This window comes from Scleropages formosus, unplaced genomic scaffold, assembly GCF_900964775.1.
Source record: "Scleropages formosus unplaced genomic scaffold, fSclFor1.1, whole genome shotgun sequence".
Lineage (NCBI taxonomy): Eukaryota > Metazoa > Chordata > Actinopteri > Osteoglossiformes > Osteoglossidae > Scleropages > Scleropages formosus.
The window spans coordinates 282,346-309,328 of record NW_021641044.1 but is presented as its reverse complement, the minus strand read 5'-3'; the positions used below and the strand labels follow the sequence as shown (position 1 = coordinate 309,328).

General features: G+C 44.2%; 2 protein-coding genes across 2 annotated transcripts; both read left to right on the top strand.

Annotated features, from left to right (window-relative positions):
- The first annotated feature begins 243 nt into the window (after positions 1-243).
- Positions 244-18,196, top strand: LOC114909761 (elastase-1-like). Its single transcript, XM_029249554.1, has 7 exons — positions 244-337; positions 14,909-15,006; positions 15,224-15,324; positions 16,275-16,400; positions 17,286-17,422; positions 17,598-17,740; positions 17,969-18,196. Exons 1-7 carry the CDS (start codon positions 298-300, stop codon positions 18,194-18,196), a joined length of 873 nt encoding a protein of 290 aa, XP_029105387.1. The 5' UTR covers positions 244-297.
- LOC114909771 (elastase-1-like) lies at positions 497-3,247 on the top strand. Its single transcript, XM_029249566.1, has 7 exons — positions 497-589; positions 821-924; positions 1,307-1,432; positions 1,916-2,052; positions 2,224-2,366; positions 2,574-2,723; positions 3,153-3,247. The coding sequence occupies exons 1-7, from the start codon at positions 524-526 to the stop codon at positions 3,165-3,167; spliced, it is 741 nt and encodes a 246-aa protein (XP_029105399.1). The 5' UTR covers positions 497-523; the 3' UTR covers positions 3,168-3,247.
- Positions 18,197-26,983: the final 8,787 nt, after the last annotated feature.

Here is a 26,983-nt window from a genome sequence, read left to right as displayed (position 1 = left end):
GCACACAGACACACACACACACAGAGACAGGAATACTGCGTTTTGTGCAAATTAAACCATGCGATAGTATCTAGTATATATGCAATAAATATGATTGAGTCCTCTAACACACTTGCACATGGGCAGTGGCTGGTTGGACCGGTTGAACCAGTTGGCTTTGACCTAACTAAAACTAAAACCAAGAACACGCATTCCACAAATATTACAAGCTACCTATATATATGGAGCTCCCGGGATCAAATACATCAGTGAGTCAGAAAATCCCAGCTCATCACAGAGTCCAGAAGGCCTGCAGACATGCTGAAGTTTCTACTGCTGAGTGCTCTCATAGCACTGGGTAAGAACCGTCTTTTCCACAGCAAAGTTTTTCACTCAGTCACGTTATCGGTATGCATAGTTAAATCCATTTGACTAATCTTAGTCAATTTCTTGCAAGGTTCACGATAGTTTTCACATTGTTCTAATGTTGACTGTCTTTTGGTTTTCCCCAGTGCTTGCTGAGCAAAATGTAAAGCCCCAATACATGAAAGCATTGCAAGATAAGGTTGTGGGGGGTAGTGAAGCCCAACCCCATGCTTGGCCCTGGCAGGTATGACACATAACAGTGTTGAATGTTTTTGTCAATTTCAGCATTCGTCACTTTTTTTTTTTTTTTTTTTGTCATTTGAAAATAATGCTTTTGCTATACTGGCCTCTTTAAGTGAGACTAAGGTTTAGCCCCTTTTGGTGAGGCTCATTTAACTCAACAGTTATGTGTTAATTTATGGTCAATATGTTAATTATAATGTACCTGATGGATTTTTCCTGCTTTGTGTCTCAGGTCTCCCTTCAGTACCAGTATTTGTACTTTTGGTACTACCACTTCTGTGGAGGTTCTCTGGTCAGGAGAGGCTGGGTGATGACAGCTGCCCAATGTGTGGACACGTGAGTTTGGGGCCTAAGCTGGCATGTCCTAAAAAGACTTACGGCAGCACTTTGGTGTGTTGTAACTTTGGTTGTGCGGTATAATGGGTTTGGACCATGCATCCAGTGGTGTGTATGAACAACTCTTTAGACAGAAAGATAGGTTGTGCCTATCCTGAATTGCTCCTTTACAAATACCCTGCTGTATAAAAGGGAATATACTTGTGACTTGTGATTATTGTAACATTGTAAGGCACCTTGAACAAAGGCCTCAGCCCAGTAGCAGTCTATTATAATGACTAAAGTTCATTTTTATATTCATTAGAAATGGTGCATGTGTGTATCACTAACATAGACTGTACACCCTAACAATCTCTGTTTTCTGTACCCTACTGCTCTCTAGAACAAAGACTTGGCGAGTGGTTCTTGGCGATCACAACATATATGTGAGTGAGGGCACAGAGCAGGCGATCGCTGTGAGCAATTTCTACGTACACCCCAACTGGAACCCCAACAGTCTCGCCAACGGGTGAGTGGATGAGCCAGGCGAGCTTTTCTCACTTAAAATTTGAGAAGTACTGTAGGACCTTTTTTTGCTTAATTATAGTAAAATTAGTCAAAACTCAACTCAAAATTTGCATGTTCTGTTGTCAAAACACAGTACATAGTGATGAAGTGGTACAGCAGTCGTTTGTGGAAGAAAACAGTGATCAGCATTTTTCATAGCCTCCTTTACCGTGAAAACCGTGCAAGTGGTCAAAATGAGATGAATTCAGTTCTAGAGCCTGTACCTACCTACCCATGATATCCGAAAAATTATAAGTGGTAGTGAAGGCAGGTCACCTGTAAAGAATCTTGGTCAAACACTTAAACATTAACCCTGGTAGCCAAAAATTACCAGAAAAAAATGAGTTTATGGAGTATTTATGTGACTTGCTGTAAATGACACTAAGGTGATTTGGTTATTTTTTCATCATCTGAACACCCGTATGGCTCATTTGCCTCCCCTCAGGTATGATATCGCTCTGCTCCGTCTGTCCTTCGATGCCACCCTCAACTCCTACGTGCAACTGGCTTCTCTGCCCCCATTCGGTCAGATCCTGCCCAACAACAACCCCTGCTACGTCACAGGCTGGGGCTACACCCAGAGTGAGTATAACACTTTACCTGGGTGATTTACAGCCTTATTTTTTATTGTCATGTTACCTGTTTACTGCATTCTGTGTGTTTTCGTGTGCTATATGCATGTTTGAAACGAGATTTGTTCTTACTGTGTGACACCTTAGCCATCTCTGACTGTGTCGGCCTTGGTCTCTGCAGGTGGGGGTCAGCTGTCTGCCTCTTTGAAGCAGGCGTACCTGCCTCTGGTGGACTACAGCACCTGCTCCAGGAGTGACTGGTGGGGCAGCACTGTTAAGACCACTATGGTCTGTGCAGGGGGCGGCAGTGACTCTGCCTGCCAGGTGACTCAGCCTTTATTACTACAGTATGAACAAAAGTATAAAACACAACTTTTCTGTTAAATTGAGGGAAATTGTAATGTGTGTAAATATTTCAAAGGTATTTGAATTCTAGTGATACATCTCAAATGGTTTGATTTAGGTTCTGAGGATCAAGACGACGTATCCGAAAACTTGCCTTTCGTTAACTTAAGGTCTGTTACTCTTCAGGGTGACGGCGGCGGTCCACTGAACTGTCAGGTCAATGGACGCTACTACGTCCATGGTGTGACCAGCTTTGTGTCCTCCCTCGGCTGCAACACACTGAGGAAACCCACCGTTTTCACCCGAGTCTCGGCGTACACCACCTGGATGGAAGGAGTGAGTACCTGTAGGCTCCTACTAGCCAATCACAGAGAGTCACTGTTCGCGAGAACCAATGAGAACTGTTTGTCTCAGAACAAGTGCAGTTTTAGAATTGTGGCAGTTGGTGGCACCGTGTTTTTAGTCAGCCTCTACCAAGCTGAAGGTCTCTGGTGTGATTCTCCCTCCTCTCCTACCACCTTGATCAAAGTACTAACCCTAAACGGACGAGGCACACAACTGCAAGTGATTTGTTACAGAAAGCTGAATGATCTAAAATTACTTCTATAGTCAATTTTACCATATCTAATTGATACAATCATATCTAACTGATGCAATCTAATTTTTAAAATGTAGTTGGAAGGGAAATATTTTAATTTTATTGAGGTTTTTCGTAGCGCAATATAATGTTTCTGAGTTTTAACAAGCGGCCTTTTTCTGTTACAGATTATGAATCAGTAAAAGCAGAAATTTAAGCGGTGTGAAGGACAGTCTACTGGATAGGATCTCAGCATTCCAGATACGAGCCTTCCTTCTTAAATTCCACTCCACTGCAGACACGACGGATCAACTAAAGTAAAATAAAGTCTCTTGATCACTCTGAATACTGTGTCCGTCTGATTTTTAATTCTGGTCTCAGTACAGCAAAAGCACATTGTGAAGTAACCCCCGTAAGGGTGTACTGTAATGTCCATGACTGTAGTGAAAAGTACTGAAAACGTTTCAGTCTGGTATTGTTCACTAGCTGAAGGTCAGATTTCTAAGAAGAGTTCCTGTATATTAGAAGAAACGGCAAGACTGAATAAAAGTAGTCGTGTTACACCTGTTACTGTCACGATTGTGACAAATCAGACTTTAAGACTGTCTCACTTTGAAACATAACCCTGTGTTTGCAATGGGGAAAAAAAGGCCTCGGTGCCTCTACATCATCAGTCATGGTTTCCAAGCTTTAATGTGCACTACTTGACACAATTTGAGTCTATTTTCTATAGTGATAACTTTAAGAAAGGTTTTTTCTGTGAATAGTAAATGTTATATTACATTTCAACGGATGTGCGGAAAACAAAAGCTTTAATTCCCATTTAAATTGTAACTCATTTGAGTTGCATAAAAAATCATGTTGCTCATATCATGGATCTGGTTCAGAAACATCGAAAGGAATACTGTGATTTGTATAAATAAAACACTGTAAGGCACCTTGAACAAAGGCTTCAGCCCAGTAACAGTTTGTTATAATGACTAAATTTCATATTTATATTCATTAGAAACGGTGTACGTGTGTATCACTAACATAGACTGTACACCCTAACAATCTTTGTTTTCTGTACCGTACTGCTCTGGAGTGAGTACCTGTAGGCTCCAACTGGCCAATCACATAGAGAGTCACTGTTCACAAGAACCAGTGAGGATTGTTTGTCTCAGAACAAGTGCACTTTTAGAACTGTGGCAGTTGGTGGCACTATGTTTTTGGTCTTCGCCTGTCAAGCTGAGTTCTCCTGCTCTCAATCCCTCTTGCTGTACTGACACAATAAAGTTGCACTGGGGATAGCTGTTATCTTAGTTAGAGCTACCGCTTTTGGACCCAAAGGTCACATGTTCAAATTCCACTTTCAGCAATCACATCCTTGAGCAAGGTTTTTGGCCTACAAATTGCTCCAGTAAAGTGACCCAGCTCTATAAATGGATAAATAATAAGTAGCTCAACACTGTGAGTCGCTTTAGAGAAAAGCATCCACTAAATGAAAAATTCTCCATTGGCAGGTAATTGCAAGTGGATTGCTGGTAATGTTTTTCATTGCATATTATAATGTATATGTATGTTAATTAGTGTCCTGTTTCTGTTACAGATCATGGGTTATTAAAAGCATGAATTCAAGCGTCACAATGACACTCAACTGGATACAGCTTCAACATTGCAGATACGATCCGTGTTGTTGAAGTGCAACAAAAATACACTCCAGACTAGATCCAGTTAGGGTACAATGCAATTATCAACACTGCAACTAAAAGTATGAAATATCCATCATCGGGTCTTATTCACCAGGCAAAGGTCGCTGAAAAGATATTTTCAATTACCAGTTTATTAGCACTGATTCAACAAGGGGGCCACACAGCAGTGTGCATCTCCAAAAGCCTCTCATTTCCAAGAATAACATCCACTGATACTTTTTATTTAGAAAATGTGGTCATTACTTTAATGAGTCACAGGTAGAAGCCAGTTAAGTCCAGTTAAGAGACAACTTGCAGTTACAACTTCAAGAGACAATTTGGATGCACCACATTTCAGTTTTTCTTTACTACAAGCGTTCTGCTTTATTTTTTTCCAACAATTTTTCCCATGTCATACACATCACATGGATGGCATGAAAACTGCACGGTATTTAAATATTTCGGAAAAGCACATTCTAATGTGGACCACACAAGTGTTGTTAATGTCATGAATCTAGAATGCACAAAAACATGGAAACACACACACACAACTGGTTCACGGAAAAACTGCATTATTGCTGCTTCTGTAGCTCTCCTGTTTGTATATATTGTTCAGTACTCTACATCATTCCAGTGAAATGAAACTGAAATTACTCTTGAAAAATATGGTGCTACATAAACAAGAACATACTTGTAGCTTGCCATTCTAAAAAACTGAAAATGTAAGAATTCTCAAAGTCTTAGCATACATTTATGTACCATTTTGCTAAACACAACAAGCAAAACTCTGTCATTTGTTTGAGTGGACGAACAAGACTCTTTTCAGTTGATCAAGAGCATGCCATTGTTGACATGGTGGCCCAGAACAACATGATCCTCCTCAAAGAAATCCATTAAAGAATAATATAGGACAACCAAGTATTCCAGAATTTTCAGCAATGCAGTCTTGCTACAACTGATCGAGTTGTAAGGAGAAATGCCGTCCGGATGAAGCAGGTATACAAAGTGCCCTTTGAGAGGAACTCTATCGGAGTGACGGAGTTGCGATTCCAATTTGTTCAAGTACGTGTAAGCCACACAATTACTGCACTTTTACTCTAAATATAAAGATATTGTTTTCCTGGATCTTATGTGTCTATATACTATTCCACTCTAAGTGGAAAAATTCCGGTGTCTCTGGGCATAGTGCTGTGTCAAAGTGGGAACCCAGACTGTTCCGCAACAGATACAGTATAAACTTTGCAATCAATGGCATTACTTTAAAAAAAAACACTAACTTATTGTACCTTGTGTTCTTTTTACTCTAGAGGATTTTGGAGTTGGATAGCAGTGCTACTCATTTTGAGTACCTGTGTATTGATGAAGCTGGCTTCAATCTCAACAAAAAAAAGGAGAAGAGAGAGGAATGTGATTGGCCATCGTGCCACAGTCAATGTCCTTGGACAGCGGGGGGGGGGCAACATCACCATGTCTGCCGCAATTTCAACTACTGGTGTTGTGGTACACAATGCTGTCTTGGGGCCATACGATGCCGAAAGGATACAAATTTTTTTGAACTCCCTCAATGAAATCCTCTTCCCGCAGGTTGACCAGAAGCAAATGGATCGAGATTTTGTAGTTGTTTGGGACAATGTGCCATTCCATCGTTCGGTGCTGGTGCGTGAGTGGTTTGAGCATCATCCACATTTCAGGGTGGTGTTCCTTCCGCCATATTCTCCTTTCCTGAATCCAATTGAGGAGTTCTTCTCCTGTTGGAGATGGAAAGTGTATGATCACAACCCTTACAGAATCAGAATCAGCTTTATTGGCCAAGTATACATGAGCATACAAGGAATTTGCTTCCGGTTTAGAGCAAAACTACAGTGCACATTCACACATACAGACTACATAAGCACATACTGAACTAGACATAGACTAATACAAACATGATTACCGATAACGCAGCAGACAAGAACATAGCATAATGCAGACAGAACATAAAACCATGCAGACATCCATCCATCTTCCTCCGCTTATCCGGGACCGGGTCGCGGGGGCAATAGTCTAAGCAGAGCCCCCCAGACTTCCCTCTCCCCACAAACCCCCTCCAGCTCCTCTGGGGGAACCCCAAGGCGTTCCCAGGCCAGCCGGGAGACGTAGTCTCTCCAACGTGTCCTGGGTCTGCCCCAAGGCCTCCTCCCAGTGGGACATGCCCGGAACACCTCCCCAGGGAGGCGTCCAGGAGGCATCCGGAACAGATGCCCGAGCCATCTCAACTGGCTCCTCTCGATGCGGAGGAGCAGCGGCTCTACTCCAAGCTCCTCCCGGGTGACTGAGCTCCTCGCCCTATCCCTAAGGGTGCGCCCAGCCACCCTGCGGAGGAAACTCATTTCTGCCGCTTGTATCCGCGATCTCATTCTTTCGGTCATGATCCAGAGTTCATGACCATAGGTGAGGGTAGGAAACGTAGATCGACCGGTAAATTGAGAGCTTCGCCTTACGACTCGGCTCCTTCTTCACCACAACAGACCGGTACAATGACCGCATTACTGCGGACGCCGCACCGATCCGTCCGTCAACCTGCCGCTCCATTTTTCCCTCACTCGTGAACAAGTCCCCGAGATACTTAAACTCCTCCACTTGAGGGAGGAGCTCCCCCCTAACCCGGAGGGGGCAATCCACCTTTTTCCGACTTAGGACCACGTCCTCGGATTTGGAGGTGCTGATTCTCATCCCCGCCGCTTCGCACTCGGCTGCAAACCTCTCCAGTGCACGCTGTAAGTCTTGATTCGATGAAGCCAACAGGATCATATCGTCCGCAAAAAGCAGAGACGAGATCCTGCGGCCACCAAAACAGACACCCTCCGTTCCCTGGCTGAGCCTAGAAATTCTGTCCATGAAGATAATGAAAAGAATGGGTGACAAAGGGCAACCCTGGCGGAGTCCAACATGCACCGGGAACAGGTCTGACTTACTGCCGGCAATGCGAACCAAGCTCCTGCTCCGGTCATACAGGGAACGAACAGCCCGGAGCAACGAGCCCCGAACCCCATAATCCCGAAGTACCCCTCACAGGATGCCACGAGGGACACGGTCGAATGCCTTCTCCAGGTCCACAAAACACAGATGGACTGGTTGGGCAAACTCCCATGAACCCTCCAACACCCTAGTGAGGGTATAGAGCTGGTCCAGTGTTCCACGGCCAGGGCGAAAACCGCATTGCTCCTCCTGGATCCGAGGTTCGACTATCGGTCGGATTCTCCTCTCCAGTACCCCGGCATAGACTTTCCCAGGGAGGCTAAGGAGTGTGATCCCCCTATAGTTGGAACACAATCTCCGGTCCCCCTTCTTAAAAAGAGGGACCACCACCCCGGTCTGCCAGTCCAGAGGCACCGTCCCCGAACTCCACGCGATGCTGCAGAGGCGTGTCAGCCAAGACAGCCCCACAACATCCAGAGACTTGAGAAACTCGGGGCGGATCTCATCCACCCCCGGAGCCTTGCCACCGAGGAGTTTTTTGACTACCTCAGCAACTTCAGCCAGGGTAATGGACGAGTCCCCCTCCGAGCCCCCGGCCTCAACTTCTTCTACGGAAGGCGTGTCGGAGGGATTGAGGAGATCCTCAAAGTACTCCTTCCACCGCCCGAGGACATCATCAGTTGAGGTCAGCAGCGCACCACTTCCACTGTAAACAGTGTTGGCGGAACACTGCTTCCCCCCTCTGAGTCGCCGGACGGTTTGCCAGAATCTCTTTGAGGCCGACCGAAAGTCCTCCTCCATGGCCTCACCAAATTCCTCCCAGGCCCGAATTTTTGCCGTGGCGACTGCCAGAGCCGCGCTCCGTCTGGCCCGCCGGTACCCGTCAGCTGCTTCAGGAGTCCTATGAGCCAGCCAGGCCCGATAGAACTCCTTCTTCAGCTTGACGGCATCCCTTACCTCCGGTGTCCACCACTGTGTTCGGGGATTGCCGTCGCGACAGGCGCCGGAGACTTTATGGCCGCAGCCCCGAACCGCCGCCCCGACAATGGAGGTGTGAAACATAGTCCATTCGGACTCAATGTCCCCAGTCTCCCTCGGGACCTGGTTGAAGCTCTGTCGGAGGTGGGAGTTGAAGACCTCTCTGACAGGGGCCTCCGCCAAACGTTCCCAACAGACCCTCACTATGCGTTTGGGCCTGCCAGGTCTGTCCAGCTTTTTCCCCCGCCATCGAATCCAACTCACCACCAGGTGGTGATCAGTTGACAGCTCAGCCCCTCTCTTCACCCGAGTGTCCAAGACATATGGCCGAAGGTCAGAAGAAACGACTACAAAGTCGATCATCGACCTCTGACCTAGGGTGTCCTGGTGCCAAGTGCACTGATGGACACCCTTATGCATGAACATTGTGTTTGTTATGGACAAACCGTGACTAGCACAGAAATCCAATAACAACTCACCGCTCGGGTTCAGATCAGGGAGGCCGTTCCTCCCAATCACGCCCCTCCAGGTGTCACTGCCGCTATCCACGTGGGCGTTAAAGTCCCCCAGTAGAACGACAGAGTCCCCAGTGGGAGCGCTTTCCAGCACGCCCCCCAGGGACTCCAAAAAGGCCGGGTACTCTACACTGCCGCTAGGCGCATATGCACAAACGACAGTGAGAGACCGTTCCCTGACCCGAAGGCGCAGGGAGATGACCCTCTCATTCACCGGGGTAGACTCCAACACATGGCGGCTGAACTGGGGGGCTATTAATAAGCCCACACCCTCCCGCCGCCTCTCACCCTGGGCAACGCCAGAATAGTGGAGAGTCCACCCTTGGTTGAGAAGAGTGGTTCCAGAACCCAAGCTGTGAGTGGAAGTGAGCCCGACTAAATCTAGACGGTATCTCTCAACCTCCTGCACTAGCTCAGGCTCCTTCCCCACCAGCGAGGTGACATTCCAAGCCCCAAAAGCCAGAGTTGGCGTCCGAGGTTTGGGTCGACCGGGCACTCGGCCCCGACCACTGCCGAAATCACAACGCACCGGCCCCTTACGTCCTCTCCGGCAGGTGGTGAGCCCACCGACGAGCGGCTCCACGTCTTGGCTTCGGGCTAAGCCCGGCCAGGCCCCGTGGGCATAGACCTGGCCACCAGGCGCTCGCATGCGAGCCCCCCCCCCCCCAGGCCTGGCTCCAGGGTGGGGCCCCGGTGACCCCGTACCGGGCGGGGTGAACGAGATCCTTGATTTAATAGTCATAATGGGATTTTGAACCGCGCTTTGTCTCGTCTGTCACCCAGGACCTGTTTGCCTTGGGAAACCCTACCAGGGGCATATAGCCCCAGGCAACATAGCTCCTGAGATCATTCAGGCACTCAAACCCCTCCACCTCGGTAAGGTGGCGGTTCGCGGTGGGGCCATGCAGAAATAATTCAACTAAATGACCAAGCATAGAAAAAAAAAAAAAAAAAAGTACGCGTTGTCCTGTATCATAAAGTAACATTATAGTGCAGTGATTGTCAGTTATTTGGAGAACATATTGCACATGGGTATGATGTTACTCAGAAGATATAAAGAAACATATTGCACATGGATATGATATTGCACAAAAGGTATAAGGAAACATATTGCACACGATGTTGCACAAAAGATGTAAGAACATACTGTACATGGGTGTAATGCTGAACAAGTAGGGTACAGTAGTAGTAAAAAGTCCAGTGAAGATAGCAGTTATAGGAGGGTGTTCAGAATCTTTATGGCTGCCGGGAAAAAGCTGTTTTGGTGTCTGGTACTTCTTGTTTTGATTAGTATGTATCGCCTGCCCAAGGGAAGTAGGGTAAACAGACAGTGAGCTGGGTGTGAGGGGTCCCCTACGATTTTCTCAGCCCCTTTCCTGACACGGGACATGTACAGGTCCTGGAGGGAAGGCAGGTTGGTCCCGGTGATGCGCTCTGCTGAATTAACCAGTCTGTGAAGGCGGCGCTTGTCCAATTGGGTGGCAGAGCTGAACCACACAGTGATTGATGAACATAGTATGGATTCCGTGGTGGCCCTGTAAAATTGGCACAGCAGTTCCTTCGGCAGGTTGTGCTTCCTCAGTTGGCGGAGAACGTACATCCTCTGCTGGGCTTTCTTTGCTATGGTAGTGATGTTCTTCTCCCACTTCAAGTCTTTGCAGATGATAGTACCAAAGAACTTGAAGGAATCAGTGCTGGACACAGTACAACCTTGGATAGTGAGTGGTGGCAGAGGAGAAGGTACTTTCTTAAAAAATGTCATCTCCACTATCCTACTGGTATTGAGTTCCAGGTTGTTGTGTCTGCACCACAAAGAAAGCCGGTCCACCTCCCACCTGTATGCAGACTCATCGCCGTCCTTGACGAGTCCTATGACTGTAGTGTCATCAGCAAATTTCAGGATCTTAACTGATGAGTCCGCGGAGGTGCAGTCCATAGGCCTCTTCAAGCGATGGAAGAGGCCTGTGGAGATGCTGAGGCAGTAGCTTCTTTTATACAACAGAACTCCTCAGTAGAGAACTTCACGATAAACGTGTATTTGCATTCATGTATTTGAGTGTGTACATCGGACTATGATATACAATCAATAGGCGACACCATTGTACGTTTGATGTTAGTATTTAATTTTAGTAAATGCATTAGTAGAAGAAAAGGCAGTACTTCATTATGCAGTGGAATTGAACTGTTTGATCAAGCTAAGAGTATGTTCAGTTGGCTGTGTTAATTGTTTTGAGAGCAATTACATTAATTAGGAGAAATGTGACAAAACGATTGAGAAAAACTGTAACACTTGTCCCTGAGGTTATACAATATTCAAAACACAACACCTTACAGCCAAGTAAGTCTTCTTCAAGAAATGGAAGAGCCCTGTGGAGATGTTGAGGCCGAAGCTTGTCAAGCATGGATTCAGCATTCGTGGCGTTTCTCCCAAGATGCATGGCTCGCGACAATATATGCTGTGATGTAGATGAAATTCTCTGGCCAGATGTGAATGAGAGGCATAATCAATGAAGTTCAGTGATTGCAGTGCATATATATATGTATATATGTTTTTTGTTTTGGACAACTCATTGTTACACAGCAGAACTCCTCAGTAAAGAACTTCACGTGTATTTGCATTCCTGTATTTGTACATCAGGCTATATTATACTGTACAATCAACAGAGCACACACTTACTTAAGTATTTATTTTTAGTAAATGCATTAGTACAATAAAAGGCAGTACTTCAGTATCCAGTGGAATTGAACTGTTTGGTCAAGGTAAGACTGTGCTCAGTTGGCTGTGTTAATTGTTTCGAGAGCAATTACGTTCGCTTGGAGAAATGTGTCAGAACAACTGAGAAAAACTGCAATCTGGATTTTACATGCACGCGCACACACACAAAAATACTGTGTTTTGTGCAAATAAAACCATGCTATAGTATGTATGTAAGAAATGTGAGTCCTCTAACATACTTGCACATGGGCAGTAGTTGATTTGACCAGTCAAACCAGTTGACTTTGAAAAGAGCTAAAAACTAGAACACACATGACAAACATTCCACAGATATTACAAGCTACCCATGTATAAAGTTCCCAGAATCAAACACATCAGTCAATGAGGAAACCACACCTTGCTGGGTTTGGACTGGCAAAGAAGAGCACACAGGCAGCATTCATCAAAAACATTTATCGGAACACTAATGCACAGGGAAATGATGCTGTGAGTCAAAGGACACGTTGTCCACAAGCACGTGCAGCTGCAACTAACCCTCCCAGCCTGAAACGAAACAGAAACAAAACATCGTTCCTCCAGGACCACAGTGCTACGTAAAAGAATAATATCTTATAATACACACACACAGGCACACATTTTCTGAACCGCTTGTCCCATACGGGGTCAAGGGGAACCGGAGCCCAACCCAGCAACTCAGGGCATAAGGCTGGAGGGGGAGGGGACACACCCAGGACAGGGCACCAGTCTGTTGCAAAGCACCCCAAGTGGGACTCGAACCCCAGACGCACCAGAGAGCAAGACCCAGTCCAACCCACTGCGCCACCGCGCCCCCCCATCTTATAATACATGCGATAAAAAAACATTATATTACAATATGATAATAAATGCTGTAAAAATGTAAACATGAATGTAAAACAAAAAAATTGCAAAGGGAATGGAATGGTGTTCAGTTGAGTTTGGGTGTGCATGTGTGTGTGTGGTTGGGTGGTTGTTTTCTGGTCCAGCAGCCTTCCATGGGTTGACTCTGCATAGCGTTTTCCTCACATCAGCCGTGGCAAGACATAGCATCTGGTTGTTGGGAGGAAGGGTGGTCTTCCTCGCCGCCACGTCATTCTGCGCCTCAGACCGAGCGTAGAAGTTGTTCAGTGCGTCTGGAAGGGAGGCATCACTGTCGCAGGCAGGTGAAGTTGTCCTGCGGTTGGTGATGGCCTGGATGCCCTTTTAAACGCGCTGCGTGTCGCCGCCGTTCTTGAAGTAGCTGTGGATTCTCTGGCCGTGTGCGCGCTTTGCCTCTCTGATGGCCCGGGACAGTTTGTCCCTCGCTGTTCTTACGGCCACCTTGTCCCCTGCTTTGAAGGCAGAGCCTCGGGTCCTCGGCAATGCACGCACCTTGGCAGTCATCCACGGCTTCTGGTTGGAGCGTGTAGTGATGGTCTTGGAGGCGGTGACGTGGTCGTTGCACTTGCTGATGTAGCTGGTCACTGATGCCATGCATTCCTCCAAGTTGGTGGAGTCATCATTGGTTGCAGCATCCCTGGACATGTGCCAGTCAGTGCGATCAAAGGAATCCTGAGGAGCAGAGATGGTTCCTGCTGGGCAGGTTTTCATCTGTTTCAGAACCGGTTTGGCGCGTCTGACGAGCGGAGCGGTCCGTATGCTGGGAACAGCATAATAGAGATGTTGTCTGAGTACCCGAGGTGAGGGCGGGGCTCTGCCCGGAAAGCGCCGGGGATGTTTGTATAAAAAATATCCATCTCCTTTGCCCCTCTCGTTGAAAAGTCCACGTTTATGGAATTTAGTGCGCACCGACTTGAGATTGGCTTGTGCGCATTCTGCAGTTTGCTAATAGCCCCACACAGCTCACACTGCATCTCCTTAACATTTGCACTGGGGGGAATGTATACTCTGACTATACGGACAGTGGTGAATTCCTGCAGTAGATAAAATGGTCTGCATGTAACAGTCACAAACTCCAACAGCGATGAGCAGTAACTAGAGACAAGCACCGAGTTCTTGCACCAATTCGTGTTGATGTAAACACACAAGCCACCACCGCGAGCCTTACCGCACAGAGACAGAGCTGCATTTCTGACCGTCTAGGTGAATGACGGCGTCTGGAACTCTGCCTCTGAGAGATGTCTCCGTGAAAAGGAAGATGCGGCAGTCTCTAAACTCACGGCACGTAGTCTGCGGCGGGAGTTAATAATAAGGATGATAATTAAAAAATACACATGCACACACACACAAACTTTCAGAACCGCTTGTCCCATACGGGGTCGCTGGGAACCGGAGCCTAACCCGGTAACACAGGGCGTAAGGCCGGAGGGGGAGAGGACACACCCAGGACGGGACGCCAGTCCGTCACAAGGCACCCCAAGCGGGACTCGAACCCCAGACCCACCGGAAAGCAGGACTATGGTCCAACCCATTGCACCACCGCACCCCCTCTCAGCCAAGTAATAAATAATAATAATTCAAGTTCCTAGGTTTATTGGGGGACTACATGTCTGTGCACACAGACCAGTCTGTAAACCGGTGTATTGCTACAAATGCACATTTTAATTTCTGTGCACCACAAAAACGTTTTCAATATGGATTTTGCACACAAACACATACACACACAGAGACAGGAATACTGCGTTTTGTGCAAATTAAGCCATACGATAGTATCTAGTATATATGCAATAAATATGATTGAGTCCTCTAACACACCTGCACATGGGCAATAGTTGACATGACTGGTTGAACCAGTTGGCTTTGAAATCACTAAAACTAAAACCAAGAACACACATGACATACATTCCACAAATATTACAAGCCACCTGTACATATAGAGCTCCCAGGATCAAATACATCAGTCAGTCAGAAAATCCCAGCTCATCACAGAGTCCAGAAGGTTTGCAGACATGCTGAGGTTTCTACTGCTGAGTGCGCTCATGGCACTGGGTAAGGACCTTCTTTTCTACAGCAAAGATTTTCACTCAATCACATTACCAGTATGCCTTTTTACATACATTGTTACATTGACTGATCTTAGTCAATTTCTTGCAAGGTTCACGATAGTTTTCACATTGTTCTAATGTTGACTGTCTTTTGGTTTTCCCCAGTGCTTGCTGAGCAAAATGTAAAGCCCCAGTACATGGAAGCATTGCAAGACAGGGTTGTGGGGGGGAGTGTCGCCAAACCTCATGCTTGGCCCTGGCAGGTAAAATACATACCGGTGTTGAATGTTTTTGTCAGTTTCAGAATTCTTTCCTTCTGTTTACCCCCTGTCAGTTTTTTTTTTGGTCATCACTGGAAATTAATACTTTTGCTCTACTGGCCTCTATAAGTGAGAGTGAGGTTTATGCCCCTTTAAGTGATGGTCATTTAAGTGAATCATTATGGAGATATAATGTACCTGAAGTCTTGTTCTCTCCCAGATCTCCCTTCAGTACCTGTCACGTGGTTCGTACTACCACAACTGTGGAGGTTCTCTGGTCAGGAGAGGCTGGGTGATGACAGCTGCCCACTGTGTGTCTATGTGAGTTCAGTTCCTGTGATTTATTGTTATTTATTTACAAGCTGGGGGGCGTGGTGGTGCAGTGGGTTGAACCAGGTCCTGCTCTCTGGTGGGTCTGGGGTTCGAGTCCCACTTGGGGTGCCTTGTGGCGGACTGGCGTCCCGTCCTGGGTGTGTCCCCTCTCTGGCCTTATGCCCTGTGTTAGTGGGTAGGCTCCGGTTCCCCGTGACCCCGTATGGGACAAGCGGTTCAGAAAATGTGTGTGTGTGTGTGTATTTGCAAACTCAAGCTCTCTACTTTAAACCCCCATTCTGCTGTGGTACTACACACACACACACACACACACACACACACACACACACACACACACACACACACTGTCTGTAACTGCTTGTCCCAAGCGGGGTCGCAGTGAACTGTTCCCAAGGTACAAGGCTGAAGGGGACGCCAGTCCATTGCAAGGCACTCCAAGCAAGACTCAAACCCCAGATCCAGCAGAGAGTGGGACATGGCCAAGCCTGCTGTGCCACCACACTCTCCATTGTGGTGCTACATAAAAGGGAAAATACTTTCTAATTAATAAAAAATACCTGACTTTGTAAGACACACACACACACACACACACACATTTTCAGAACTGCTTGTCCCATACGGGGTCACAAGGAACCAGAGCCAACCCGGTAACACAGGGCGTAAGGCCGGAGGGGGAGGAGACACACCCAGGACAGGACGCCAGTCCGTCACAAGGCATCCCAAGCAGGACTCGAACCCCAGACCCACCGGAGAGCAGGACTGTGGTCCAACCCACTGCGCCACCACACCCCACTTTGTAAGACACCTTGTACAAAATCTGTATCCAATAATATGTGAAGTTCATTGATTAATTTATTAGAAATTACATATGTTTATGGAAAACAGACTGTAACACATGCCCTAATACCTTCAGTTTTGCATATTGTACTACTTTATAGTTTCGGGGTGTGGCGAGTGGTTCTTGGAGCTCAAAAGATCACTGCCAATGAGCCAACACAGCAGGTGGTCAGGGTGACCAACATCTACATACACCCTAACTGGGACCCCAACAATGCTTCCAGTGGGTGAGTGGACGAGTCAGAAGAGTTTTTCTCACTTTATATATGGGAAGTGCTATAGAGCCTCTTTTTTTTTGCCTAATAGTTGTTACTGTATATGCCATCAAGCTCATCATGACTCACCACAACCACTGATGCTGTTTGTGTGGTAAGGGAGGAACAGAACTGGTTTGCAGGTGTCTTCTTTTGTGTGTGTGGGGGGTGCAAACACGGGGAGAAACATGTCAACTGCAGTCTCCCTGAGCAGCTAAAGAGCTTTGACATACCAATGTCACCCGGTGTGCCACCACGTCCCATTTTTACATCAAATGAAATATACTGAAATTAGCCTACAAAAATACAGTGAAATTTTCCACTGTTGTCTAAATCAATGTGTTACGTTTTGAAATTGAGATGTGGACTTTCTGAGCAGCACAGTGGTACCCCAACAGCATCCAAGCAGCACATTCAAGCATATGTTCAAATCCAGGTCATGGCATGCAGAGTCTGCATGTTCTCCCTGTATTAACAACCCAGGAATGTGCATTGTGAGCTACTTCTGTACTCTGCCTTTCCATGGGAACTGTGACTGTGGCGACTTAAATTCGACTTTACGACGTATGCTTACGGATGTGTCATGATATCTGAAAAACTGAGTGGTGGAAATGTTATGTTACACATGGAGGCTTTTTATTAGAATTTTAAGACAGTGAAAACAACTTAAACACAAATACACCCAAATACAACAATTTGTTTTTACAACAAGTGCACATAGGACAGCTAAAAGTCAACAAAGAATGAGTTTACAAAATACACACACACACACACACGGTATATAGACTTTAAAGTCCTGTCACACTAAGGAGAATTTTTGTTATGTGATCACCTGTATGGCTCACTTACCTCCCCTAGGGATGATATTGCTCTGCTTCGTCTTTCCTCCAATGTTACCCTCAACTCCTACGTGCAGCTGGCTTCTCTGCCCAAACCAGGCCAGATCCTGCCCAACAACAACCCCTGCTACATCACAGGCTGGGGCAGCACCCAGAGTGAGAATAATCAAACAGCCCTTTACCAGTGTTAATCTGGGTCTAATTTATTATTCTTTAACTTGTTTACCTAATAGTGTGTTCTCTGGTGTGCCGGTCTCTTCTGCTGTGAGAGCTGTTCTCTCACTGTCTTAAACGGTCATCCTCTGTGACTCATCTACCTTCATCTCTCCAGCTGGCGGTCCACTATCTGATGTGTTAAAGCAGGCCTACTTACCTGTAAGGAACTATGAAACCTGCTCCAGGAGTGACTGGTGGGGCAGCATAGTCAAGAAAACCATGGTCTGTGCAGGAGGCTCCAGGAACTCTGGATGCAGTGTGAGGGAGCCCTTCTTACTACTGTCACTGCAGTGAACTCACCTGACACTGATTTATTATGAAAAAGTCTGAAACATTTAACTTTTTGATGAAAGTGATTTATGGCTATGTGTTTTTTAAAAGCTGCTTAAATCCAATTAATACTTCTGAAATTGTGTATGAACACTCCATCAAGGACAGGTATCCATAAACTTGCCTTTTGTTTACTCAAAGTCTGTTACTTTTCAGGGTGACTCTGGTGGCCCACTGAACTGTAAGGTCAAAGGACGTTACTATGTCCATGGTGTGACCAGTTTTGGGTCTTCCCTCCGTTGCAACACGCCAAAGAAACCCACCGTTTTCACCCGAGTCTCAGCTTACATCGGCTGGATGGAAGGAGTGAGTACCTGTAGACTCCTACTGGCCAATCACACGGAGTCACTATTCACGAGAACCAATGAGAATTGTTTGTCTTAGAACAAGTGTACTTTTACAACTGGGGCAGTTGGTGGCACTGTGTTTTTGGCCATTGGCTTTCAAGCTGAATTTTTCTGCTTTCAATCCCCTCTTGCTGTACTAACCTGGATTGAGGTAATTGACACAATAAAGTTGAACTGGGGGCAGCTGGTATCTTAGCAGTTAAAGCTGTTGCTTTTGGATCTAAAGGTCACAGATTCAAATTCCACCTTCAGCAATAGTACCCTTGAGCAAGGTATTTGCCCTAAAAATTACCCCAGTAAAATGACCCAACTGTATAAATGGATAAATAAGTAACTTAACGTTGTGAGTCACACCAGAGAAAAGCACCGGCTAAATGAATAATTGTAAGTTAGTAGATAATTGCAAGTGGATTGCTGTTAATGTTTTTCGTTGCGCATTATAATGTATGGTGTGTATGTTAATTTATGTCCTGTTTCTGTTACAGATTATGGGTTATTAAACCATGAGGTCAAGTGTCATAATGACACTCAACTGGATACTTTCTCATCATTGAAGATATGATCCATCTTTCACAAATTTCTCTCCACTTCAGACATGTCAGATCAACTGACATACTGTAAAGTTTCTTGATCACTGTGAACATTGTGTCCATCTGATTTGTATTCCGCTTTTAGTTCCAGCAGTTAAGTACAACAAAAATACACTCCAAACTAGATGCAGTTAGAGTACAATGCAATTTTCAGTACTCTAGCTAAAAGTATGAAATATCCTTCTTCAGGTCTTATTCATGAGGTAAAGGTCCGATCTTTAGGAAAAAGCCTCCATAGCATTAGAAATTGTGAAATGTTGATCATTGTGTTAAACTTGTTCTAGTTTTAAACACAGCAAACCACTGTCCCAACTTTAACATTAAAGTTAATTTTCAAACAAAACATGGGGTTTGCACTTGAAAGAAAACCACCTGTGCCTACGTATCATGACTTTCATGGGAATCTTAAGTCCAGAAACTGAGGAAAAGAAAGAACCTGTCACACCACTGAATCACCCAACAATGATACCCTCTCTAAGACATGAAGCATAAACAGCTTAAGGTGACTTTTTTTTTTTTTTTTTTTTTTAAATAAGCTAGAACATAACTGTCCATATAACACTGATAAGATATACTCATTTTATTAGCACTGATCCCACAAAAGCACCCATACAGCAGTTTATATCTCCAAGAGCAACACCCACTGATGCTATTTTTATTTAGAAAAGTGGTTGTTACTTTAATGAGTCATGGGTAGAAACCAATTAAGTCCAATTAAGAGACAACTTGGAGTTACAACTTCAAGAGACAATTTGGCCTTGCGATGGACTGGCGTCCCGTCCTGGGTGTGTCCCCTCCCCCTCCGGCCTTACGCCCTGTGTCGCCGGGTAGGCTCCGGTTCCCCGTGACCCCGTATGGGACAAGCGGTTCTGAAAATGTGTGTGTGTGTGTGTGTGTGTGTGTGTGTGTGTGTGTGTGTGTGTGTGTGTGTGTGAGACAATTTGGATGCACCACATTTCAGTTTTTCTTTTCCTTTAAACTATCAGTAAACAAATAAATTATTTTGACTTTGACAATTTTCACAATAAAAATACTGATTGGAAAAATGTATGTAAGTATAATCTGTAATCCAGGTAATGTTGATTACTCTCAAGAGGTTTGAATATTTCTTCAAGGCCGCTTATGTTGAACATTATAGACTACAGACAGTTTTCAGTTGTATACCTTAAAATGCACCTGGAAACATCATCAGAGATGTAACTTGGGGTCTGGTGTTTCAGGTCTTTCAACATCAGACAGCCTCAAATCAGTAGCCTGACCAGAAATGATGAGGTGTACTTTAGTGTTTTGGGCTGCCAATTTTACTTTACATTAATAATTTATATTTCTGTTATTGACTTTGCACCTACCTCTGGAAATGAAGGTTGGTTAAATGAATAACTATGGAAATGGGAGGTGAATGATTTGGAGAGGTTTTGCAGAGTCTGACAACTGTATGGAGATCAGAAGATCAGTCATCCAATGATGATGATCGCTACGGCAACGAACAGACGTCATACATTCCACAAAGGTCACAAACCATCTAAAAGCACATTCTAATTGTTCTGAACCACACAAATTTTATTAATATGTTAGCACAAACAAAACACATGCAAAAAACACATACATGGACAGAAATACTGTCATGTGTAAATAAAACTGTAGTATTGCACCATACTATAGTTTATGGATAATATGTATGACTGAGTCCTCTTGCACATGGTCAGCGGTTGGCTGGGGTGGTTAGAGACTTTGGTCTTAATCCTGATGACCATTAGAGCAAAGAATTTAAATTTTTTATTAATATGCTCTCACTATAATAACACAACAAGATTGTAGTAAATTATACAGTATTGGAGGTATAACAGATATATATTTCAGAGTAAGCCAGCCACATTAGGAAGAAAAGCAAAAAAACTTCCAATCAACAAAGAAATAGTAGCTGCATACCCATCCTTTGTGTTCTAGTACGGTGACAGCGGCCCTGTGTGGATATGTCCGAACAGAGAAACCAATAAAAAATACTACAAACATTCTGCTTCTGCAACAGTTGCTGAATTTTTTTCCAACAATTTTTTCTATGTCATACACATCACATGGATGGCATGAAAATTGCATAGTGTTTAAATCTTTTGGAAAAGCACATTTTAATGTGGACCACACAAGTGTTGTTAATGTCATGAATATAGAACACACAAAAAACATGGAAACAGACACACACACACACACACACACACACACACACACACACACAGAACTGGTTCACACAAAAAAAATGCATTTTTGCTGCTTCTGTAGCTCTCCTGTTTGTACATATTGTTCAGTGCTGTACGTCATTCCAGTGAAGCGAGCGCTCTTCACAATAAATTGAAACTGAAATTACTCTTGAAAAATGTGCTGCTACATAAACAAGAACATACTTAGCTTATGATAATAAAAAACTGAAAATATAAGAATTCTCAAAGGAAAGTCTTAGCTAAGCAATAGTAAACTATCATAACTGAAGTTCATAGTTACATTCATTAGAAATATGTGTGCGTAACACAGCTTGTACACTTGCATTGCTACAAGAACGCATTTTAATTTCTGTGAACCACACAAATATTGTTAATATCATGGATGTAGCTCATGCACATTGAATGAAATACCATGCTTTGTATAAATAAAACTGTGATTTCACAGTGTAACCATGATACATGTTTAAGAGGGATAACAGTTCTCTTGTAGACTTATACATGGGAAATGGCTGGTTGGACTGCTTGATCCTGATGGTAATTATGACAAAGAACACATAATATACTGTACATTCCACAAATATCTAAATAGTTTGTAAAAGTGCATTCTCAGTGTTGTGGACAGTAGAAATGTTATTGATGTCATGGATCCACACACAAAAAAATGAAAACATGCATACAGAAATACTGTGTTCTGTGGTGTTACACTGTAATTATGGTATATGTGTGAGAGATATAACAAGCAGTTGTAGACATTGGTTGGTATACTTATACAAATAAGTTAATTAATTATTACAAGTTACCTATATACAGCTCTCCCAAGATGACATACATCAGTCAGTCAGAAAATCCCAGCTCATCACAGAGTCCAGGATGTCTGCATCAGGATATGTGTGAGAGGTATAACAAAGGCAGTTCAAAATGACAGAAACCAGTTTCATATTTTTGAACTTAACTGCACACACTTTCAAATACCGCACTGTCATCACTGTTTTTCATAGGGTGTAGGTTGCTAGACCCCCGAAATACATAAGTCCATGAATGAGTGACCATCACCCATAGAGAAAGCCTGTTTAACCCAAAATTAAAGTTTTGGTGTTCATTTTCTAGTTGAGGAAAACAAAAAGGCATAAATCAATGAATAAATATTTTTTCTAACTGTACATTACTTCAGTATTCTTAAGTTTTTTTTTTTAGTTTAAGATTCCTTTTGGTATTAAATCCATTTTAGTTATTTAAGAAAATAATGAAAAGAATAAGCATTTTATTTTTCATTCACTTCTAATGGCATTGTGCAACTGGTTCGCTTTGGCTATTTGGAATTTCTTGTCTTTTCAGACACATTAATGATCAGCAGATGAACTGGAAACACATTTGGACTCCGCATACAATAAATGTAACATATATGAGACCAAACAAACAAAAACACTTAAACAGTGAAACGCAGACAATCATCAGACCTGAAGAGACACAAAGAAAAGACTAGTTTTTACAAGGCCTCATATTATTTTAAATTGTTGCTGAGCTCCTTAACAGGGAAGGGAAAGCTTAACACAACTCATGCAGGGATTTTTACTATTATCTTCTGGGCAGAACCTGCAAATAAACTAAGCCAAAACGATGAACTGTACAACATCAATCATTTAGAAACTTAGATAGTTATGATTAATAATATATTGAAGAAGTGAGTACTGCAATTAGATAAAAAGGTGATTATTCTGATGCTGCAGCTTTAAATGTGCAATGTTTATGTATAAACTGCTGGAAACCGCACATATCACTGAGGCATAATGAATGAGGTCGGTGTTCAACATGTCATCGAACTGCAGAAAGTGGAAAAAACTGTATGACCACAGCACACACACTGACCACACAGATCCTCATATCGCTCACTGATATGAATTGCTGTCTGTTGGACACCAGTGTTTCACACACCTGCTCAGTTATACAGTAGTTGACTGAATACATCCTCAGAAGACTATTTTAAAGACTTTTTTATTGGTTCATGATATGCAAAGGATCTGATCAGAAAATGATACATTCGTCAAAAAATACTGCAAATTATCATGCAAACATGATCTATCCTCTCATATGTTACTGCAAGCTACCGTAAAATCGATAGCTGAACAAACTGTGCAAGATAATAGCAAGCAAATAAAAACTGCAGTTGCGGTGGCGCAGTGGGTTGGACTGCAGTCCTGCTGTCCGGTGGGTCTGGGGTTCGAGTCCCGCTTGGGGTACTTTGCGACGGACTGGCGTCCCGTCCTGGGTGTGTCCCCTTCCCCCTCCGGCCTTACGCCCTATGTTGCCGGGTAGGCTCCGGTTCCCCGTGACCCTGTAAGGGACAAGCGGTTCTGAAAATGTGTGTGTGTGTGTAAAGACTGCAGTTTTCTCACATTCAGTCATATCTTATAGTTTTAACTCTTCTCTTTCCTGAGCCAACCACTACTTTCTTCCAGAATAAACTTGTCTGTAGCCAATAACTCCCATATAACCCTTTTTTCACTTTCTCTTTTCTCTTCACCCATCGTTCTCTTCTTTCCTCCTCCTTCGCTGCTGACGATTTTGCCTCATTCTGTTGAGGCAAAGAGAATTCCATCACTGCCAAGTTCTTGGCACCTGCCTTTTCAAACCATGGTAGAATTTCCAGCAAAGTCTCATTCTCTGCATTTCAACCTTTATCAGAAGGTGAAATCACAGACATTCTACTCTTATCCAGACCTAGCACCTTTTCTCTTGATCGCATCTCTTCACCTGCCCTATAGATAATTTCTCTGCAACTTTTTTCTTTGATCTCTCCTATTAATTCCTCGTTCTTTGGTTGCTTCCCAGGTGCCTTCAAAACTGCCCACATCTCTCTCTTGTTAAAGAAACCCTCTCTGGATCTAGACTCAGTCCAGAATTACAGGCAGGTCTCTCTTCTCCCTATTCTGTCAATAACTCTGGAACATGCACTTATAACCAGATACCTTTATTCTTATTCTCCTTGGCCTTCTGTAGCAGCGGATACTGTCAGCTACCAGATTCTACCTTTTTCTCTGGGGCAGCTAGCCATCAAAGGAACAGCACTGAAATGGTTAGAGTTCTGCCTACTGGGTAGATCATACCAGTTGGTCTGAGGTGGCTCCCTGTCTTCTCCACAGCCCTTTTCAACTGGTGCTCTACAAGACACCCTAATCTTAATCTCTGCCTCTTTCCTTGGCTCAATAACTGCCTTCATTGCCTACTAATTGCCTATTCTTTTCCCCCCAGCAGGTACAGACATGTCCTTATGTATCACAGCTTGAACCTCAGACATCTCTACTTGGATGTCTTTCCAGCATCTCCAAAATGGCAAATCCCTTCTGGGAACTCTCTCAAACTGGAAAACTTTCTTATTTCACCTGCACCATTGGAGCATCCGCAGCATCCACCCTTATCTCACAACACACGCAATGCCACCTCTGCTCCAGGCCATGGTGATATCCCCCGAACTACTGCAACTTCCTCCTGTCTGGCCTTCCAGCTTCCACCATCAGACCTCTCCAGTTGACTCAGAATGCTACTGCACAAGGTGTGTTCAACCTACCAACGCATTCCCATGTATCTCCTTGTTTTATGTTTGTCCATTGACTACCTGTAGTTCACAACTCTAGTTACGGCCTTCAAAACCATCAACGGATCTGCTCCCTGATTCCTGCAGTCTGATCACTGGCTACACCACAGTCAGGCTGCTGTGCTCAATGTAGTGGAATGATCTCCCTCTTAGACTCAGAACTGCTGAATGCATCTCAATATTCAAGAGGGATCACAAAATAAAGCTCTGTCCGACCCACTCCTCTTTAGGTCTCCCATCTACTTCATAAACTTGTACTACAATATCAGTTTAAATTGGATTCTCTATTAACTCTATACGGGGGGTGCGGTGGCGCAGCGGGTTGGACCACAGTCCTGCTCTCCAGTGGGTCTGGGGTTCGAATCCCGCTTGGGGTGCCTTGCGATGGACTGGCGTCCCGTCTTGGGTGTGTCCCCTCCCCGTCCGGCCTTACGCCCTGTGTTCCCGGGTAGGCTCCGCTTCCCCGTGACCCCGTCTGGGACAAGCGGTTCTGAAAATGTGTGTGTATTAACTCTATACACTGCTAGTTGTGTAATGTATGGTGGTGTTTGACTAAGTGGCTGTACTTTCAGAAGCATGTGTCTGCGTCTTTATCTTTTCATCTGTCGGTGAATTGCACTTTTGTTTTCTTTCAATTCTGCATCAGTTTGAAAAAATGTAGCTACAGAGAAAAACTGCCCCAAAATGTCACTGCTTGTCATGTGTGCATTTTTTGATTATCTTGCAAGGTAAGAGACTTAACACTACAAAACACCAGTGAAATGAGTCATAGGCAGGTCAGGCAAACTCTGTGTCATCTTTTAGATACAGGAGAAATGACTGGTTAGCTTTGAATCGGATGAAAACAAAGGGAATTAACACGCTTGGCGTACATTCAGCAAATTTTATTTTTCTCTGAGATGTGCATCGCTTTGAAGAAAAGCATCTGCTAAATGAATAAATATAAATTTCAATGTAAATTTATTTTTTTCAGTTGATATCATACATCTTGTGATGCACATGGACACATCATCAGTCATGCAACCAGGGGTCACCAGGCGTTTTGGGCCTTTCTGCATCAGACACCCCTCCCCAGGCAACCTGATCAGGGTTGATTAGGTCCCAGCCTTTGTCCAGGCAGTGCTACCTTGAACCCACAGCTCACCTTTCTTGATCCACAGCCATCTAGATGCCCTGTCCACAGCTGTAACAGCAGCTTTCATAGCCTTCCTCTTAACATATAAATACGGTAGTAGTTCATGTCCCTTGCTTTTCTGCAGTGTTCGCTGAGTCCAAGCCACAGCTGTATTACTTTGATGCAGTGGAGGAAGGGGTCATAGGTAAATTTGGCCCACCCAGTGCCTGACCCTGACAGTTATAACACACACCAGTGATCCGTGTTTTAGTCAGTTTCAGTATTTTCACCTTCAATTTTCCTCTGTCACTTTTTGTTGATATTTGAAATTGCATTTATTTTATATTGTACTGTACTTGACTTTGGAGGTTAAGTCAAATGAATAATTATGGAAATGTAATATACCTGAGACCTCCGTCTGCTCTCTCACTCAGGTATTCTGTCAGTACCTGTTTATATTTTCGTGCTACCACACCTGTGAAGGTTTTCTGGTCTAGAGAGGCTTCGTGATGGTAGCTGCCAGCTGTGTGAACAAGTGAGTTCGGAGCTTATGATGGCATGTGAATGAATGAATGAATGAATGAATGAAATTACTCTTTTAATGAAATGTGCTGCCACATAAATCGAAATATACTTTCATTTAAAAAAATAAAAAGCTTGTCAGAAATAAATGTCAGATAAAAAAAATGTCAGATACCTTGGAAAAAGCCCTGGCCAAGTAACAGGTAATAATAATAATTCATGTCCATAGATTTATTAGGGACAACATGTCTGTACACAAAACACAGTCTGTGAACTGGTGTATTCCTACAAACGCACATTTTAATTTTTGTGAACCACAAAAATGTTATTAATATGGATTTTGCACACACACAGACTTTGCACAATACTGTGTTTTGTGCAAGGAAAACCATACTATAGTGTAGTATATAGTATACAGTATATGTTATATAGTAAATACAGTAGTATATAAGGGGGCGCAGTGGCTTGGCATGATGGACTTGGACGGGTCTGGAGTTCCAGTCCTGATTGGGATGCCTTGGGATGGACTGGCATCCCGTCCTGGGTGTGTCCCCTTCCCCTCTAACCCTGCACCCTGTGTTGCCGGGTTAGGCTCTGGCTTGCTGTGACCCCGCTTGGGACAAGTGGTTTCAGGCTATGTGTGTTTGTGTGTGTGTGTTTGTGTGTGTGTGTGTGTGTGTGTGTGTGTGTGTGTGTATTATGTAGCATATATGTTAGAAAAATGACTGAGTCCTCTAACACACTTGCACATAGGCAATAGTTGACTTGACCAGTTGAACCAGTTGGCTTT

What these genes read in the sequence shown, in the direction of transcription:
- LOC114909771 (XM_029249566.1), top strand. Translation starts at nt 524, where the DNA reads ATGAAAGCATTGCAAGATAAGGTTGTGGGGGGTAGTGAAGCCCAACCC. An exon ending in GCTGCCCAATGTGTGGACAC is followed by an intron (nt 925 to 1,306) that starts GTGAGTTTGGGG and finishes ACTGCTCTCTAG; the next exon opens with AACAAAGACTTGGCGAGTGG. An exon ending in AGGCTGGGGCTACACCCAGA is followed by an intron (nt 2,053 to 2,223) that starts GTGAGTATAACA and finishes TGGTCTCTGCAG; the next exon opens with GTGGGGGTCAGCTGTCTGCC.
- LOC114909761 (XM_029249554.1), top strand. Translation starts at nt 298, where the DNA reads ATGCTGAAGTTTCTACTGCTGAGTGCTCTCATAGCACTGG. An exon ending in CTCATGCTTGGCCCTGGCAG is followed by an intron (nt 15,007 to 15,223) that starts GTAAAATACATA and finishes GTTCTCTCCCAG; the next exon opens with ATCTCCCTTCAGTACCTGTC. An exon ending in CCAGGAACTCTGGATGCAGT is followed by an intron (nt 17,741 to 17,968) that starts GTGAGGGAGCCC and finishes GTTACTTTTCAG; the next exon opens with GGTGACTCTGGTGGCCCACT.